Source organism: Lactuca sativa, chromosome 7 (genome assembly GCF_002870075.4).
Source record: "Lactuca sativa cultivar Salinas chromosome 7, Lsat_Salinas_v11, whole genome shotgun sequence".
NCBI lineage: Eukaryota > Viridiplantae > Streptophyta > Magnoliopsida > Asterales > Asteraceae > Lactuca > Lactuca sativa.
The window spans coordinates 9,204,823-9,225,223 of record NC_056629.2 but is presented as its reverse complement, the minus strand read 5'-3'; the positions used below and the strand labels follow the sequence as shown (position 1 = coordinate 9,225,223).

The window sequence follows — 20,401 nt, the reverse complement described above, 5'->3', positions numbered from 1 at the left end:
AGCTTAAAAATATTATTTTGGTTCAAAAAAGTTTTGACTAATCCAAAGTTTTTATTTTGTTGTGAGATTCGTTCAAAAGTATTTAAAAATTCTTCAAATGACATGATTTTTCTATATAAAAAAACAAAAAGTTAATTACCCCTTCACATCAACCCTATTTTATTACAAGTGTTTATTTGGAAAACTATATCCAAATATGCAATGTAATCCAAATAAGCAACTTTCACATAGACTTCTCAAAATATAATACTCCAATAAGAAAAGAAATTAAAGTATAATGTTATAAAATATAACAATTTAATAAAAACATTAAAAGTACAATGTTGTAATAGAAAAACATATCAAAGGAAAAAGAGAGAGATTGCTGATATATAATTTATAATTTTATATATACAAAAGAACCTAATAAACTATCAAAATCCCTCCGCCCTTTTCATCCACTTTCATTTTCACGGTTGTTGACTTGTTGACTCTCGAGCAAGTAGGTTGTTAAATATGGTTTGGTCAACTTCAGTCATATTGGACTTGCCCTTGATCCCTGCACTTAAAAGTCAAAGTTAACATTCTCATTTTTTTTTCTTTTACACAAATCAAGATGTTTTGTACCAGGTAAATAAAAAGCTAAGTGTTGTAGATTCTTCCAGAACATTAATGATTAATATATAGAAAGCATTTGAACCTGATTTTGTGCAGTTGTAATAGTAGTCCAATGTTGTGGTTGTGTTGTAGTAGTTGAATAGTCACTTACAAAAGCAAGTGTTCTAGATTCTTCCGGAACGTTAACCGCAACCGAAGGTGGCAATTCTCTCATTACCCATAGCACAAAACCTGAAGGTACGGATGAACCTGGACAAACATGGCATGATGAAACTATGGATTAGGGTCAAATATCCAAAAAAATAGCAATGTACTTTCACTCATTTGTTTATTATTACAAAATTCCACCCAATTTAGCAATGTCATCCAAATACAAAGTGATTAATTTCAGGAAGAAAAAATGGCGATTGATTTATTTAATTTACCTATGAAGTAGTAGACAATGAGTAAAAGAGAGGCATAGAGTCCTCCAATTCCCCGCCACTCACAATGATACAGAACCTGTGAAAATGAATGAATGCATTAAATTAAGAGGTTGAGGAAAATGACTGAATGAATTAAGCACAAAAATACATACGGGTATATTTGTAAATATAGCAACGACTGAACTTGAGGTGAAACAAACAACAGAAACTATAGCAAGTCCAGCAACCTGAAAAACAGAAACAAAATTGTTTGGTAGTATAGTAAAGAAAGACCTATTTACACTTTTGGTCCCTCTGTGTAATTTTTATTTTATTTTTTTGCATTTTTATTCCCTATATACGTTTTAGGTCCGTGACTTGCACAATGTTTAGAAATGGGTGTTAAGCCCATGTAAGATTACCTATTTGCCCTCCAAATTTATATTTTATTATTTTGGTGGAGCGAAGGACTTTTCAAAGTTCTGGTTTATAGATTTGAAGAGCGAGATGAAAAATATGAGGGGCAAAATGGTCATCTTCATAAAATTAACGAACCCACGGATGAAAAACGTTAAGAAACAGTGAGATAGGGATGAAAAATACAACAAAAAATAAAATAATAATAATAATAATAATTGGGATACCTTCCACATTTCGCAAGAAGTCCTCTCAGATCGAACTTTACTCATTTTTGATACCAGCACATATCCTGTACAATGAATCAAGGGTTAAATGCAAAAAAAGAAAAATGGCAAACTACTTGTATTGATTAGAGTTTATAATATTAGCAGCATCCTACTTTCATTTTTCATATTACAACATTGCAGTTTCAGATATCAACCCAATTATAACAATCTCATCAAAATACAATGAAGTTTTCCCTGATATACCTAGACAACCTTTTCAAAGGAGAATGTCCTCAAAAATACAATGCTATAATTGGGTAGATTTTCAAAATACAATGTTATAATAAGAAAAAATAAAAATGAAAGTATAATGTCGTGTTGTAATAGAAATTAGAAAGAAATGAAAATATAATACACAAATAAGTGGAAATAAAAAACGTAGCTATTTCTTGCATAAACAGAAGAAATTTGTAGCATTAATATTTAAAAATTTAAAATAATAATAATAATAATAATAATAATAATAATAATAATAATAATAATAGTAGCAGATACCGAAGATGCTGACCGTAGCATGCTAATGCGCCTCCTAGGAAAAACATTGCAACAGCAAAAGTATCTACATACACCTGCATCATATTCATATCATATGTAACCTTATTACTTTCATTTCTTCCTATTACAGCATTGTACTTTGATAAATTATCTACCCAATAAATAGATTTTTCAAAGTATAATAATGTCTGAAAAGAAAAAAAAAATGGAAGCACAATGCTATAACTGAGTAGATTTTTCAAAGTACAATGTCTTGATAAGAAAAAGATTGAAAGTAGAATGATGTGGTAGAAAGAAATGAAAGTAGGATGCTATTTGTTGCATTTACCCGTGCCACAACGGAGGAATCAATAGGGTTTTTTCCAAGGCCAATCCAAATAAGCACAGCAGATGCCAGCATTAACACAAGTATTAACAATGTCACCTGTTAAATCAATTATATCAGTCAACATTTCATACATATCATTAAAACATGAGTAAAAAAATCAAATAGTCAATAGGGGCAAAATTGAGAATTTATAAAATTATGCATAGCATACATACCAATATGACAACTTGTTGGCGGCTGCCACCAGGGAAGATTCGAATATTGCAACATCTTCTGCGGGTATAATTAATAACCTTCAAATTTGGATTTGGATTTGGCTTATTTACTTTCTCTACCAAAGCTTCATAAGGACTACCTTCCGATTCATCCTCATCTTCATCATTTGCCTGATGGCAAAGGTCAACCCTATGATTGTTGAATGTTGACCATCAATTTATATACAGATAAATTTATAAAAGAAAAAGTACACTGATAGACTTGGGAGTTTAAAAGTAAGGGTTATATGCAAGAAATAGCAATTTCCTTTCATTGATTTGGTTATTACAGCATCCTAAGTCCTAACCTTGTTTTTGTTTTTTTTTTTAAACTATATGCATACCATGTTTCATACAATTATATTGCTTCCCTCAAACACATCTAAGTTATAGGCTACCTCATCCAAAACTATGCTTCAATTTTGAGTTTTAAATATCTAATTTAAGAACTATGTAAATAAGCTATTTCTTTTATATTTGGACTAATTTATCAAATAGATAAATATGAATCCTAATAACCTCATTTTTCAAACTAGAAGAACATGTAATTCAAATTACAGTTGCATTACTTTAACAGGCTCATAAATCTATCAAGATCTTTTTAAAATTCCAGACACCAAATGAAACGTACCAGAAAGATAGAAGAAGAAGAAAAGCTGCAAGAAATAGAATCTTGGGCAATGCTGCAAAACAAAATATTTTTTACTTTTTATAATTATCCAAAAGAGTGTAATTGCAATACTATAAGAATTTCTTGTATATAATTAACAACATACCCATAACAACAAAACCACAAGAACTTGACCAGCATATCCACTTCTTACAAGCAGCAACAAGAGTCAATACAAAATAAAGACCATAACCTGACACCAAAAAAAAAAAAGCAAAGCCATTTAAAAAGTGAAGATAAAAACCATGTGTTGGAAATAGATGGTCTTTTTAACTTGAAAACCATGTTAACAAAATGTATTATAATAGCATAAGGAAATTTAATGTCTCAAAATTAATACAAAGAAAAAGTCTAAAATATAAATATCCTACCCGTGTTGGCAAAACCAATCATTAGATGAAACACCTGCAATTAGATTTTTAAATGAGTTACTATAAGTTACATTTGATGACAACTAAAGATGATTATAAAGTAGAAATCATAATATGTAACCATAATATGATAATAACAATGTACTTACATTTGTATACACAAAATAGGAAATACTTAAATTCCTTACCCATAAAAGCAAATTATTTACATTTCTCTACCTAGAACAATAATATGGAACAAAATTTAATATATTGCCCATATTGGTAGCAAAATGTAAATATGTTGCTATTATGGGTACAAATTTAAAAGTGTGTTGCAATTATAGGTAAAATTCAAAGTACATTGCTATTATCAGTAAAAAATGTAAGTATGTTGCTATTATGGGTAATAATATAAGTATGTGAAGAAAGTGATGCTTACATACTAGTATAAAGATAAAAAGGATATTGACAAATAATGTATGAGGAAATTTTGTCAAAAAGTTAGGACTCAATGGGGAAAGCCTCATTTTCCTAACTTTTTTAGTTAAATCATTCTTTCGGCATTAAGTCAAAAGGAACACTCATTTATAGTTTAGTGGATTAAGTCACCCATTAAGCCAAAAAAAAAAAAAAAAAGGTAACAGTATTTCTTCATGCAAGTTATGAAAATAAAAGATATTTAAGGGGTATTAGTTACTTACTTTCTGTCGAGTCCAACCCCTCTGTGGATTCCTAGAATGAATTCTCAACAACTGACATAAGAAAGTGCAAAATATCAGTTGTCGGTATTAAACAAAAAATCTTACTTAGAATTGAAGTATTGAAATTTAACATCAATCAGAAACTTTGTGATTTAGTACTATGCAGCATGATAAAAGTTATGATCTTTGAATTAGAAAAAGCTATAAAAAAGCATATTCCGTTTCTGATTTTGATTCTACAGAAATGCATATTCTCATTTCTGATTCTCAAATTTTTCTGCATTAAGCATCGTATCAAAAAGAAACACTCCCATTAACTGCTGAAGAATCAGCACCATAATGTACTAAATAGTTATACAAGAATGCTTTCAGTCTTCAACAACAAGGATATTTAGGAACTAAATCCTACAGCATTATGAAGAGAAACTAATTCTTCATTTAGGGTCAGCAAACAAATCCCATTGTCAACCAAATCACTACATGAACTCACGAGAAAATAACTCGTTAACTCAGAGACAACTAAAAGCAATTTACCCTATGCTAAAATCGGCATTAAGTTTGACAAATTCGAAGTGAATTTTCGATTTCTTCAATCCAAACAACAAACCTTTTGAGAAATGGAGTGTTATAGCAAACCTAATAACCCAATTTGAAAAGTCAAAATGTGGAGATTGACTTAAAATAGAAGAGACCTGATAAAATGCAAGGACGGCAATAGCGATATCGACAAAAGCAAGAGCAAGATTGACAGCCACTAAGGCCTTTGAATAACAACCAGGCTCTGTGAACTCCCCAACCATCATCTCGCTCCTCAAGCACGCGGGCCCCATTTGTGTGTCTTTTTTGTATTCATACATGAAGAATTGGAGTCTGAGGGCTTGGGTCGATAGCTAGAGAGTGTAGGGTTGGAATTTGGAAAACAAAACCTTGGTGTTGCTGTTGAGGTATCTATCAATGGCGGATCTGCTAATTGATAATTGGCTTTATATACCACTACTTACTATAAAATGAAATGTCTTTGGACTTGGTAGTGCATCTTCCGTTCTTCCTTATATTTGCACACGTATGTAATGATGTGGCGTTGTCCCTCGTCACTTTTTGAACCGTTTGGTTTTTTTACCAAAACCCTTTGACTTTTGGTCCCCGGTTTTCGGCCCAATCCGGTTATCTTGTTTAAATAATGATTATATTATAGTTCTATACTTCTATTACTATGAAAACATTGAGGGATCAGAATGATATATGTTATTGTTAAATATCTCTGTTAATTGGTCTCGCAACCAATATAAAAAGGTAAATCATAACTTCCGGTGAATAAAATAAGTAATATTTACACTTAAATCGAATTTTCACTTGCTTAGGCCTAGAGGAAGCATGCTACTCATGCTCAAGGTCATTTGGTTTGAGCTCAAACACAAAATAATGTTCGTTTAGTTATACATATTATGTTTCGTAAAGTAAATACTAAATACTCAGGTTGAATCGTATAATCACTCATTTTCTTTTTCAAACTTTATGATTATATAAGCTTGCATACTTGGTAATACTGTTAATAATTGAAATGTTGATTGTAAACAATGAAAGATTTCGAAATGTTGATTGTTTCAATATCGCCCATGCTTGATTTGAGATCGTTGCTGCTGCAATACATGAAAAATAAAGCATTCGCGTCCTTTTGGATATAGATCTACATAACCACTCTCCACCAAATCTCATAGCTCTTGGGACTTCAACATTGTCTTCGATAACCCCCCCCCCCCCCCCTCCCCTTCCTTTAAAAAAAAAAAGAATTAAAGGTTGTGGTGTAGAACCTATACCAATGCTAGTTGTCATGGTTCTGGCTTTAATACCAAATTTATTGGAAGAAATAAGGGAAAAGCAAAAAAAGAATTTGTACAAAACCTAGGAAAAATTTGCTGTAAGAACAACTCCAATGGACTTGCAAACTTGTATTTTGCATGCCCAATTTCCTCCAATGAACCTATATAATGGCCGACAATGTGGTGTAATGCTATAGTAAGACAGCAAAATGGTGTGGAACTATTCATCAACGCTAAACAATATATACATATTATAATATTACATATATTCACTTTTATCCTTTTTGTAATAATAAGAAATCATTAATTTTATTATTCTTCTGTTTTGGAACTAACTGAGATACTATATTAAATACTCGTTCGTTATATATTTATAATTTTAATAATTTAGCAAAATCAAATAATTAATACATTATGATTTCATTATTTTACAAACTTAAATATATATTTAAAATTTAAGCTTTAACAAGCATAACATGATATATGAGAATCCCTATCAATTAATACTATTATTATTAGTAATTTACATATTATAATAATTAAGTTAAATGAAATCATATAATATTAAAGAAAATATTATTTTATAATTATAATATTGAAATATGTTTTTAGTGTTATTTTTCGGTGTGTGATTGGAATTAAAAATCCTTGTTGTGAGATTTTTACACAAAAATTGTGTAATTTATAGTGGTAGCCTTGGAGATGATCTAAAGAAACAGCCAAAAATAAGAAAATTATAATCCCTACTTGTTTATGTGCAATCATTGACAAATTAAACTTAATTGAAATAAAGTAAAAGCCACTAAAAAAATTGATTACTTAAATGCCAAGTAGTGGGACAAAAGCTACTAGAAGTTTTGAGCACCGTTAATTCGAATGTATTGCCATTCACAATCGATTGGAAGATATCTATTTTGTTAAACGAAATATCTTAATTTCATAACCTAAGAATATCATAAATTCAATCATAAAGGCCATTTAAACTTTCCTATTGACTTTCTTCTCTTTGGATTCCTTAGGATCTTGAAGTCGTATTCTCACATCTTAAACTTATTGAAAGACTCAAACGTAAATAGTAAAAGAATACTTGGTTGATTGTGCAAAACGCAGAAAAATGTGAGAATAAACATAACCATTGGTAAAACAAAACTATAAACATAAGTTATACTTGACAAAGATAATGGTATCGCTTAGCCACTAAACTGAGAAAATAATCAAATATCTTTACTATATTCAACATTGTAACATCAAAGAAGGCGCAAGAAAAAAAAAACAAATTGAATCCTTTTCCGATCTATAAATGTATATTTCCAAAAAGAATAAATAAATAAGAAGGTAATACTTCTGGTTCCTCAAAAACCATAATCATTTAGTCTTGTGCATCGTGAAACCTGTCATGGATACAGTTCATCCTTTCCTCAATCAATATTAGTATATCAGTGTCGAATCAATTAAGTCGATCACATGTGCTTGCTTAACAATTCAGATATGGCAACCACAACAAAGGTAGAAGAAACAAAGTGTGGATACCAAAACAACTGCTTCTACACCCGAAAGAATCTTGAAGAGAAACCGATCAACAAACCATCGATGCACATTGAACTTGGTCTTCCATCGAAGCCCATGGTTCCCCAATCCCAATCTCTTCCATATTCCCTCTCGGTTCTTCCCTTGTAACCTCTTGAAACCAAACATAAATAAAGGCTTTTTTTCTTCCATTTTTTTAGCCTTTATATTGTTATATAACGTTTCGAAGGTGTATGCACTTTAGACTTTAGAGGTATTTATATTGGTTTGTGAGGGTATCATAACTCAAAGAAACAGCCGTTGAAAGTTACAAAAACGAATGGATTGATGATTATGCCCCTTGGGTTTTGGTTATGTTATGGTTATGGTCCTTGAGCATACGTTTGTGAGATGTCATGGCATGTTTTGCTGATCTAGTCCTAAATGTTAGGTTGCTAAAGTTGACCATCATTGTTCTATGGTTCTTAAAAGAATAAATATATTTCTTCTTGAATTAGTTACTGAAAAACCATGACAATTTCTTATTAATTACTTATGCTTATCACTAACGTGCCTTATTTATTGATGAATCATGATATATTCAAAATTTATTTATAAGAAATATCAATCATCCTAAAATCATGGAAAATTACTTGCAACACCAAGATTTTTGCCTCAAATATCGCCATTCACCGTATCTTTTAAAAAAAATATATTTGTAAGTTTTTATGTAAATTTAATTTTGCACTCTTTTTGTTGTTTGTAAATTTGAATTTTGTTCGCAATTGTGTTTTTCTTTACTTTGTGGGAGACATTTTACCAATGGTTAAGTTTATTTTATGTTAGATTAGAAGACGTTAATCTAAATGTCTATTTGTACAAATAATTATTTTTTGTTAGCAAGTGCCTTTTTCCTTTATTTTGTGTTAGTACTAGGAAACATTGTGTAACAACGGAAATTTTAAAACAAAATTTTCATTTCTAAAAATGTATTTTCATCCAAAACAAAGCATAAATATCCAACGTATCACGTCATAATACAATCATATAAATCCCAAGATCATAAATCATCCATCAGTGTGTACAGATCACGCCGCCGCCTTCCCACGGTCCTCGCTAGTACCTGAAACACATACACAACAACTGTAAGCATAAATGCTTAGTGAGTTCCCCAAAATACAACTTACGCACATACGCCTTTCCAGGCCCTGACCTTCCGGTCCATGCGTCTCAGGGGACTTCCGTCCCTGCTGGGTAAACCTTCCGGTCCTACCCACGCCAACCTTACGATCCACATTACAACGCCTTCCGGCCCATAACATAATGCCTTCCGGTCCATATCAAGCATATCATACATAGCACATATAACAATTAACTTAGCACATATGTCTCATACCATATCCGACCTTCCGGTCACACAGTCAAAACCCTTCCGGGTATAGTATAGTGAGAAGACTCACCTCGAGAATATCGATAGCTAGCAAATCCGGAAATCACACGTGCTCGATCCTCCGAGCTACAATCTCCCTATATCATCATACGTCTCTTATTAACATTTTTACCACTAAGGTTGACTACCCTTTTTAAGTCAACACTAGTCAACTCTTGGTCAACGGTCAACTTTGACCGGACTCGGCGAGTGCACTATGGCGACTCGGCGAGTCTAGACGTTTTCACCAATCTCTCTAGGATTCCCTTCTGACACGTCGAGTACTCCCCCTGACCCGACGAGTTCCACCTGGAAGAATCGCGGGGCCACCCCGACTCAACTCGCCGAGTCTCAAGAACAACTCGGCGATTCCCAGTTCAACTTAGACCACCTGTCAACCCTCTCTGACTCGCCCTGACTCACTGAGTCAACCTATGACTCGACTGGACCACCCACTAGGCGATCTGAGGGCAATCTTCAAGCTACTCGCCGAGTCTGATCATCGGACTCGGCGAGTCCATGCCATGCAATCACTCAAACTTGCTTCTAAGGTCAGATCTGTTCCAACAATTCATAGATCTGGCCTTCCTAGACTGAATCAACACGTAAAGTCCTTATCTTGGTGTTCATAACACACCCCATGGCTCGCTCATAAATGGCATTTTGACCTAAGGCATAAGGATTCCAATCCAAAACCTCCATTGATTCACAAAAAGCTTGGGCAAAGGGACACTCTGGACCTCCAAGGGTCCAGATCTGGTCTAAATCGCTTAAGGGACCAAGGGGGCATTCGATCTAGCCACAAAGGGCTCAACAAACCCTAAATCAAATGAAAACATCAACATAGCAGAGGATAGCTCGAAGATATTACCTCAAATGCGATGCTCTGGACCCCAAACTCTCAGGAAGTGGCTCCTCTTGCCTTTCCTTAGCTGATCCTCCCTTTTCCTTGCAAGATGACACCTCCAAGATCAATAATGGCCTCCTACTATGCTCCAAACGCTCACACTCGATTAGGGTTTCACTTAAGGGACTGGTGAGCACAAATGACGGCCATAAGGCCCTTTAAATAGGTCCCAAACCCGAGAAATTAGGGTTTCATTAAACAGCGCGGACTCGCCGAGTCCATACCTTGGACTCGCCGAGTCCAGGCGCGAACCCGCGTCCAGAACCGCGGTCCTACTCGGCGAGTCTGAGCTCCAACTCGCCGAGTCCCCTCTCAAAACACCAAAAACATAAGCATAAAAGATACCTGGAAATCCGGGCTGTTACAACTCTCCCCCACTAGAACTAGACTTCGCCCTCGAAGTCTCGCTCTGAAAATAGCTCCGGATGCTGCTCACGCATCTCACGCTCCGGCTCCCAGGTCATCTCCGATCCCTTCCGATGTTGCCACTGAACCAACACCAGAGGTACCTCCTTGTTCCTCAGAACCTTGATTTTCCGATCTCTAATGGCCACTGGTCTCTCGGCATAATTCAGACTCGCATCCACCTGAATATCCTCTAATGGAACCACTGCCGACTCATCGGCTATACACTTCCTCAACTGCGACACATGAAAAGTGTCGTGAATCTGCCCCAACTCTGCTGGCAACTCCAAACGATAGGCTACCCGGCCTACCCTCGCAATCACACGAAATGGTCCAATATATCGGGGCCCCAACTTGCCCCTCTTCCTGAATCGGATCACTCCTTTCCAAGGAGAGACCTTCAGGAGAACGAGATCGCCGACCTGAAACTCAAGCTCGGATCGACGTCGGTCCGCATAACTCTTCTGTCGGCTTTGGGCGGTCAACAACCTCTGTCTGACCTGCTGAATCTGCTCTGTCGTCTGAAGCACGATCTCTGTACTGCCCATCACTCTCTGCCCAACCTCTCCCCAACAAATGGGGGTCCGACACCTCCTCCCGTACAACAGCTCAAAGGGCGGCATACCAATGCTCGAATGATGGCTGTTGTTGTAGGAAAATTCTGCCAAGGGTAAATACGCATCCCAGCTACCCCTAAAATCCAACACACATGCTCGGAGCATGTCCTCAAGCGTCTGAATCGTCCGCTCACTCTGACCGTCTGTTTGGGGATGATATGCAGTACTAAAATGCAGTCTAGTACCCAATTCCTCATGAAATTTCTTCCAGAATCTGGAAGTGAAACGCACATCACGGTCCGAAACAATCGAGATCGGCACCCCATGCCGAGATACCACTTCCCTCACATACACCTCTGCCAACTTTTCCGCTGAAGAACTCTCACTGATGGCAAGGAAGTGAGCGCTCTTCGACAACCTATCCACAATCACCCAAATTGCATCAACTCCTCTGGCAGTCCTCGGCAATTTGGTGATGAAATCCATGGTGATTTGTTCCCACTTTCACTCGGGAACCTCCAATGGCTGCAACTTGCCATGAGGTCTCTGGTGCTCGGCCTTAACCCTACGGCAGGTCAAGCACCTCTCAACAAAGTATGCGATGTCCCTCTTCATACAGGGCCACCAATACTCTTTCCTCAAATCCAAATACATCTTCGTAGCCCCCGGATGGATCGAAAATTTCGACCGATGAGCCTCTTCCATCAAACTAATACGTGTACCGCCCACAAACGGTACCCAAATCCGACCCTGAAAAGTCATAAGCCCTCGCCCATCCGTAACGAACTCCGAAACTAACCCAACGACTCGCTCCTTCTTCTGCATCTCCGATTGCACAGCCTCGGCCTGTGCCCCACGAATGGCATCCAGTATCGGAGCTATCACGGTCAATCTCAAACATATATCCCGCAGTGGAGTGCTCTCCGCCCTGCGGCTCAACGCATCGGCTACCACATTAGCCTTGCCTGGGTGGTATAGGATCTCACAATCGTAATCCTTGACCACATCCAACCACCTCCTCTGCCGCATATTTAGGTTGGGTTGATCCATCAAGTATCTCAAACTCTTATGGTCCGTGTATATCGTACACTGAACCCCATACAAGTAGTGACGCCAAATCTTGAGGGCAAACACTACTGCCCCCAACTCTAGATCATGAGTGTGATATCTCGTCTCAGGAGGCTTCAGCTGCCTCGATGCATATGCTATCACATGCCCCCTCTGCATCAGTACCACTCCCAACCCCAAAATCGATGCATCACAATATACTACAAAATCCTCCATCCCTTCCGGGAGAGCTAATACCGGGGCTTCGCACAACCTTTGGTGAAGTGTCTCAAAGGAGGTCTGCTGCTCGGGACCCCATGAAAAAGCAACACCCTTCCGGGTCAATCTGGTGAGTGGCACTGCAATCTTGGAGAAATCCTTGATAAATCTCCGATAATACCCTGCCAACCCAAGGAAACTCCTGATCTCAGAGGGTGACTTCGGCACCTCCCAATTCATTACCGCCTCAACCTTGGCCGGATCGACCAATATCCCTTCCTGGTTAACAAGATGTCCTAAGAACTGGACCTCCCGTAACTAGAAATCACACTTGGAGAACTTTGCATAAAGCTTCTCCGATCTCAGGACCTCAAGGACCTCCCTCAAATGCTCCTCATGCTGCTCTCTAGATCTCGAATATACCAGAATATCATCGATAAATACAATCACCGATCAATCCAACATCGGCCTACATACTCTGTTCATGAGATCCATGAACACCGTCGGGGCATTGGTGAGCCCAAAAGGCATCACCACAAACTCATAATGTCCATAACGCGTCCTGAACGCTGTCTTCTGGACGTCCTCATCCTGCACTCTCACCTGATGATATCCAGACCTCAAATCGATCTTGGAGAACCAAGATGCTCCCTGCAACTGATCGAACAAATCGTCGACCCTCGGTAATGGGTAACGGTTCTTGACCGTTAGCTTGTTCAACTCCCGGTAATCAATGCACATCCGGTGTGAACCATCCTTCTTCCTGATGAACAAAATAGGTGCTCCCCACAGCGAGCTGCTCGGCCTAATAAATCCCTTCCCCAGCAGCTCCTGAAGCTGCGAGGATAACTCTTGCATCTTTGGAGGTGCAAGACGATAAGGCGCGGCCCCCGGGACCAAGTCGATACTGAACTCCACTTGCCTCACAGGAGGCACACCCGGCAACTCGTCGGGAAAGACATCAGGAAACTCACGCACCACCGGAACCTCCTCAACTGAACTCGGCCTCTTGGAAGTTACTCGCGTATCCATCACATACGCCACAAAACCCATACAGCCCTGCTATAGACACTGCCTCGCCCTAGCGGCCGAACAAAAAGCTGATCCCGAACGTGTACCCTCGCCGTACACCGAAAGAAATCCCCACTAGGGTCTCGTATAGTCACCAACTGACGCTCGCAGTCGATAACCGCGCCGAATCTGCTCAACCAATCCATGCCCACAATGTCACAGACATCACCCATCACAATAGGAACCAGATCAATCGGAAACTCAACCTCGAAAATCTCTAACACACATCCACGGAGAACCTCCGTGGCACAAATCAATCTCTCGTCAGCTATAGAAATTCTCAGAGGCCGACTCAACGGCTCACGGCTAACACTGATATGCTGACTAAAGGCCATAGATACAAAAGACCGACTCGCACCCGAGTCGAATAACACTAAAGCAGGTACAGAGTTCACAAGGAAAGTACCTACACATAACATAACATAAGCATAATATCTCAACATCAAAATAAATACATGAAATAAACATACCTGCCACAACATCAGGCGCAGCGCGGACCTCCTCCGCAGTCAACTGGAAAGCTCTCCCACGAGCCCTCGGGGCCTCGGCCTTCACTAGACGAATCTCAGTAGCCCTGGCAGTAGGTGCAGATCCCTGATGAAGCTGAGGGCACTCGGCCTTCCGATGGCCGGTCTGGTTGCAATGAAAGCAAACCATAAATCCCTTGGGGCAATCCCTAGCGATGTGCCCCTCCTTGCCACACTTGTAGCAAGCACCTGCTCGACATGTCCCCTCGTGACCCTTGCCGCACTTTCCGCAAGTGCGGCCCTTCGGACCTCCCGTCCTCGAATCGGCGGACTTAGTCCGCTTGGCTGCCGGCTGAGACTGAGTCGGCCGCCGATCCACCCGTTGAGACTCGGCCTCCTCCCTGGCCTGGGTCTCCAACTCGATCTCGCGCTTCCTGGCATTCGCCTGAAGCTCAGCAAAGGTATGATATGTTGAGTTCGACACGAACTCCCGGATATCCCTCCTTAACACACCCAAATACCGGCTCATCCGAGCCTGCTCTGTGGACACCTGCTCGGGGCAGAACATCGCCCTCTCATGAAACTTCCGCGTGATCACCGTAACTGAATCAGTACCCTGCTTGAGGGTCAAGAACTCCTGAACCAACTGTTCCCTCTCCACCGGGGGAACGTACTCGTCTCTGAACATAGAGGTAAACCTCTCCCACATCACCGTTGAAATCTCTGCCAAAGTGAAGTTCGCCGTCACGAACTTCCACCAATCCTTCGCTCCCAGACGGAGCTGGTTCAAGGCAAACCGTACTCTCAGATGCTCCGGACATGAACAAGTGTAGAAGCATCCCTCAATATCAGTAATCCATCTCATCGCAGCGATCGGATCCTGCGTCCCGTCAAACTCAGGTGGCTTCGTGTTGTTGAACTCCCGAAACAGCAACGAGTCACCTCTCTGAGGTCTGGCAGCGGCCACAGCTGCGGTAGCTACAGCGGCTGCAGCCTCAGTCAACGCGGCGTACTGCTCATCAAAGGTCTCCATCAAAGTGGTCTTAATAGACCCAAACATCTCCGGAATCTCAGCCCGGATCGCTGCAGCCACTTCCTCATGAATCATCTGACGAATCTCCTCGTCACTCACACTGCTCGTACTCGGTCTGTGGCGTGGTCCAACCATGATGCCTCTGAAATACAACATAGAACTATCAGAGACTCTATCGAGCATAATCGCACTCGATAACGCAACCCTACTCAGTCTCCGATACCCAGGGATTCTTACTTGGGTCGCCCACTGACCCGATGTCTTCGGTAGAACGGGCCCAATACTACCGACCACACCGCATCAGCATTCATCCCAAGTCCTCCTCCCCAAACCCCGGATCCTGAGTACTCTACTCTTGTTATGCACTAACCACCCGCTTATTCACAAAGCATCTCATAGCAAAAGACTTCCCTAGACTAAGGCATCACAATTCAGGCCACTCTAGTCCTATCATGAATACCTAGTCTTCTAGCATGCATAACAATTCATATCATATCATATCTCTTAACACATCATTGTAAGGGTATTTTGGGGATCTTTACCGTTCGGGCGCTGGCTGATCGTACACACTGCTTCATTTTTGTTTACCACAAAATCCTTTATAAAAATTTTATGCCTTTGTTTTTAAAAGTTTTCCTCAAATCCTCGATTTGAGTTCAGTTACGCCCGAAGGTGTACCCGAATCCCTCAAACCAAGGCTCTGATACCAAATTGTAACAACGGAAATTTTAAAACAAAATTTTCATTTCTAAAAATGTATTTTCATCCAAAACAAAGCATAAATATCCAACGTATCACGTCATAATACAATCATATAAATCCCAAGATCATAAATCATCCATCAGTGTGTACAGATCACGCCGCCGCCTTCCCACGGTCCTCGCTAGTACCTGAAACACATACACAACAACTGTAAGCATAAATGCTTAGTGAGTTCCCCAAAATACAACTTACGCACATACGCCTTTCCAGGCCCTGACCTTCCGGTCCATGCGTCTCAGGGGACTTCCGTCCCTGCTGGGTAAACCTTCCGGTCCTACCTACGCCAACCTTACGATCCACATTACAACGCCTTCCGGCCCATAACATAATGCCTTCCGGTCCATATCAAGCATATCATACATAGCACATATAACAATTAACTTAGCACATATGTCTCATACCATATCCGACCTTCCGGTCACACAGTCAAAACCCTTCCGGGTATAGTATAGTGAGAAGACTCACCTCGAGAATATCGATAGCTAGCAAATCCGGAAATCACACGTGCTCGATCCTCCGAGCTACAATCTCCCTATATCATCATACGTCTCTTATTAACATTTTTACCACTAAGGTTGACTACCCTTTTTAAGTCAACACTAGTCAACTCTTGGTCAACGGTCAACTTTGACCGGACTCGGCGAGTGCACTATGGCGACTCGGCGAGTCTAGACGTTTTCACCAATCTCTCTAGGATTCCCTTCTGACACGTCGAGTACTCCCCCTGACCCGACGAGTTCCACCTGGAAGAATCGCGGGGCCACCCCGACTCAACTCGCCGAGTCTCAAGAACAACTCGGCGAGTCCCAGTTCAACTTAGACCACCTGTCAACCCTCTCTGACTCGCCCTGACTCACTGAGTCAACCTATGACTCGACTGGACCACCCACTGGGCGATCTGAGGGCAATCTTCAAGCTACTCGCCGAGTCTGATCATCGGACTCGGCGAGTCCATGCCATGCAATCACTCAAACTTGCTTCTAAGGTCAGATCTGTTCCAACAATTCATAGATCTGGCCTTCCTAGACTGAATCAACACGTAAAGTCCTTATCTTGGTGTTCATAACACACCCCATGGCTCATAAATGGCATTTTGACCTAAGGCATAAGGATTCCAATCCAAAACCTCCATTGATTCACAAAAAGCTTGGGCAAAGGGACACTCTGGACCTCCAAGGGTCCAGATCTGGTCTAAATCGCTTAAGGGACCAAGGGGGCATTCGATCTAGCCACAAAGGGCTCAACAAACCCTAAATCAAATGAAAACATCAACATAGCAGAGGATAGCTCGAAGATATTACCTCAAATGCGATGCTCTGGACCCCAAACTCTCAGGAAGTGGCTCATCTTGCCTTTCCTTAGCTGATCCTCCCTTTTCCTTGCAAGATGACACCTCCAAGATCAATAATGGCCTCCTACTATGCTCCAAACGCTCACACTCGATTAGGGTTTCACTCAAGGGACTGGTGAGCACAAATGACGGCCATAAGGCCCTTCAAATAGGTCCCAAACCCGAGAAATTAGGGTTTCATTAAACAGCACGGACTCACCGAGTCCATACCTTGGACTCGCCGAGTCCAGGCGCGAACCCGCGTCCAGAACCGCGGTCCTACTCGGCGAGTCTGAGCTCCAACTCGCCGAGTCCCCTCTCAAAACACCAAAAACATAAGCATAAAAGATACCTGGAAATCCGGGTTGTTACACATTGTATGTTTTATCTATTTAACATTGTATTTTTCTGAAGTAAAGAAGTTAAATGGAAATGAAAATTTTAACAAAGAAAATATATACGTGATAAAAAAAAAACAAAAGAATTACGTAGTTAACCTAAAAAAAATATTATTGTGCCATTTCTTTATTAAAAAAGAAACAAAATGTGAATTTACAAAAATAAAAAGTAGGGGGGCATTAGTGAATATTTGAAAAAAGTTATATTGAGGGCAATTACGATATCGCGTTTTCTTGGGTCAATGATCGCATAAATGGGCGGGAAAATGACTCTTGAGGGTAATTAACTTTTGCGTTTGTACTCATTTGGTCACTTTTCTTTTTTTTTTGTATTCAATATACCATCGAACTTGTTGTTGGTGTTTACCATAGCCCTTTTGACCTGTGATAGCCGGTCAAAGGGTTATGATGAACACAAACAACAAGTTCGATGGTATATTGAGTACAAAAAAAAGGAAAGGGACCAAATGAGAACAAACGCAACAGTTGGTTACCCTCCTGATTCAGTTTCCCTTTACTCATTTACAACAAATCCCACATCATCTCCTACTGATATTAATGACTTTATGAGATTCATTCTTGCTTCTCTTCAAAACATAACCTACGAAAGGACATTATTCATACATGTACAACTTTGTAATGCACTTGAATATTTATTATGGGAATCTTGACTAAGCAGGCGCATTTCATGACTACATTTACATTTCCAATAAAATGATTTATTGTATCATGGATTCTAGACAAAGTCTACAAACGAGTGGAATCACAAGTGCTATGATTTTTGAGTTTACTTAACTTTAAGATCGAACTCATGGGATAAGATACAACATCAATATGTACAATATGATGGTGATGTGTCTACAAAAGCAGCATGATATTGTACATATTGATGTTGTATCTTATCCCATGAGTTCGATCTTAAAGCTAAGTAAACTCAAAAATCACAGCACTTGTGATTCCACTCGTTTGTAGACTTGTCTACAATCCATGATACGATAAATCATTTGATTGCAAATGTAAATGTAGTCATGAAATGTGCCTGCTTAGTCAAGATTCCCCTAATAAATATTCAAGTGCATTACAAAGTTGTACATGTATGAATAATGTCCTTTCGTAGGTTATGTTTTGAAGAGAAGCAAGAATGAATCTCATAAAGTCATTAATATCAGTAAGAGATGATGTGGGATTTGTTGTAAATCAGTAAAGGGAAAATGAATCAGGAGGGTAACCAACTGTTGCGTTTGTTCTCATTTGATCCCTTTCCTTTTTTTTGTACTCAATATACCATCGAACTTGTTGTTTGTGTTCACCATAACCCTTTGACCGGCTATCACAGGTCAAAAGCCAGTCAAAAGGGCTATGGTAAACACCAACAACAAGTTCGATGGTATATTGAATACAAAAAAATGGACCAAATGAGTACAAACGCAAAAGTTAATTACCCTCAAGAGTCATTTTCCCTAAGTGGGCCAACTTGAAGTTGATTCATTTCAAGGAAGACTTCCCTTTTAATGATTTACAAGACCATCTCTAGACTAGACTAAGGTGTAGTTTGTTTTTTTTATACAAAATATTAATGGATTATATATGCACACCTCTGTAGTAGAAGAGATAGACCAAACGTCTGCAGTATGAAAGAAGAAGATTGTTTTTTAACATCTGCAGACTGCTAGAACAAACTAAAATCTAATTAAACTGATTTTTTTTAATCTTAAAAGAGTTTTTCAATAACTTTATAACTAAATTATAGATAATTAATAAATGTAGTTTTTTTGTCTCACCCAAAAAGGTGGAACAGGTAGGTCAGGGACTCACTCTCTATCTCTTGTCTGTATAAAAGACAAAAATGCCCTCATCAATCATCATCGAAAATAGCCTTTAGAAAGCTCACCCAGTCCCATACAGCCTTGGCCGCATTTGTTACATGTGGCATGACGGGACTGGACAAACTTTTTAGAGCTATTTTTAATAATTAGGATGAGGAGGGCATTCATGTCTTTTACACATACAAGAGATCGAAAAAAAAGTCCCTATCCATTAACATTGGTTCCTGTCTTAGTCCAATTCATGTCGAGCGGAGTATAAGATCGATTTGTGTAGTGTCGTCCCACATATATTTAAAAAAAATTAATAATAAAACATTTTGACTTTTGATGTCAAATTTCCCAAGTTGATATTGTAGTTATTAGATGTTTAATACCAGTAAGTATTTTCAGGTTTCGGAAGTTTTTTGTTTCATTTTCTAGTTATATGTATGTCAAACACTTTGAGGAAGATCAACAATGGTCATGTTATATAGTGTGCTTCAAAAGTAACATGCATTTTTATTTTAGGAAAATTAGAAAAATTCCCCCTAGGTTCATTCTCATTCAATTTGTCCAATGAATTTATGTAAACATGATAGGATATAATCTTCACATGTAATATGATCATTTTACTTCAGTTTTAGCATTTATTTTTTTTAATCATTGTATCCATGGATGATGGATCATGCTTTGTTTGTTTTATTGAGACGTTTTTTTAACAAATGTACAAATACAGTATGCGCATATATATATATATATATATATATATATATATATATATATATATATATATATATATATATATATATATATATATTAGTTTTACGTGGAGACGAATAGACCAGTAAAACATATAAAGGTTATATTGACAATAGACATAGAAACAAGCATAGGTTCCAAAAAAGAAAGGGTTATTTTTGGATGATTGTTATAATAACCGTAAAGATCTTCATTCAATTTTAATTAAAAAATTGTAAGTGAAAAAAAAATCTACCATAATAAATGAAAATGACTTTGCCGCATGTCCTTCTCTCATAAAATTAGCCACATGTCATTTTGTCATAATTTGAGATATATTTATTTTCCACTTGTCATTACTTTAATTTTCATTTTCAATATATCATTAATTTAGTTTCCATAAATTCTATTAATTTCAA

The 20,401-nt window shown here is 38.6% G+C and overlaps 2 protein-coding genes across 2 annotated transcripts; both read right to left on the bottom strand.

The window, feature by feature from the left end:
* Positions 1–257: 257 nt before the first annotated feature.
* LOC111908188 (tobamovirus multiplication protein 1) lies at positions 258–5,547 on the bottom strand. Its single transcript, XM_023904024.2, has 13 exons — positions 5,181–5,547; positions 4,489–4,539; positions 3,806–3,839; positions 3,541–3,627; positions 3,396–3,447; positions 2,726–2,915; positions 2,511–2,606; positions 2,196–2,256; positions 1,646–1,710; positions 1,175–1,249; positions 1,023–1,098; positions 680–846; positions 258–538 (listed from the first exon to the last, which is right to left on the bottom strand). Exons 1-13 carry the CDS (start codon positions 5,343–5,345, stop codon positions 515–517), a joined length of 1,143 nt encoding a protein of 380 aa, XP_023759792.1. The 5' UTR covers positions 5,346–5,547; the 3' UTR covers positions 258–514.
* Positions 5,548–7,503: 1,956 nt separating this feature from the next.
* Positions 7,504–8,035, bottom strand: LOC111908150 (uncharacterized). The gene has a single exon (XM_023903985.3). It carries the CDS (start codon positions 8,025–8,027, stop codon positions 7,791–7,793), a length of 237 nt encoding a protein of 78 aa, XP_023759753.2. The 5' UTR covers positions 8,028–8,035; the 3' UTR covers positions 7,504–7,790.
* Between the last annotated feature and the right edge of the window lie 12,366 nt (positions 8,036–20,401).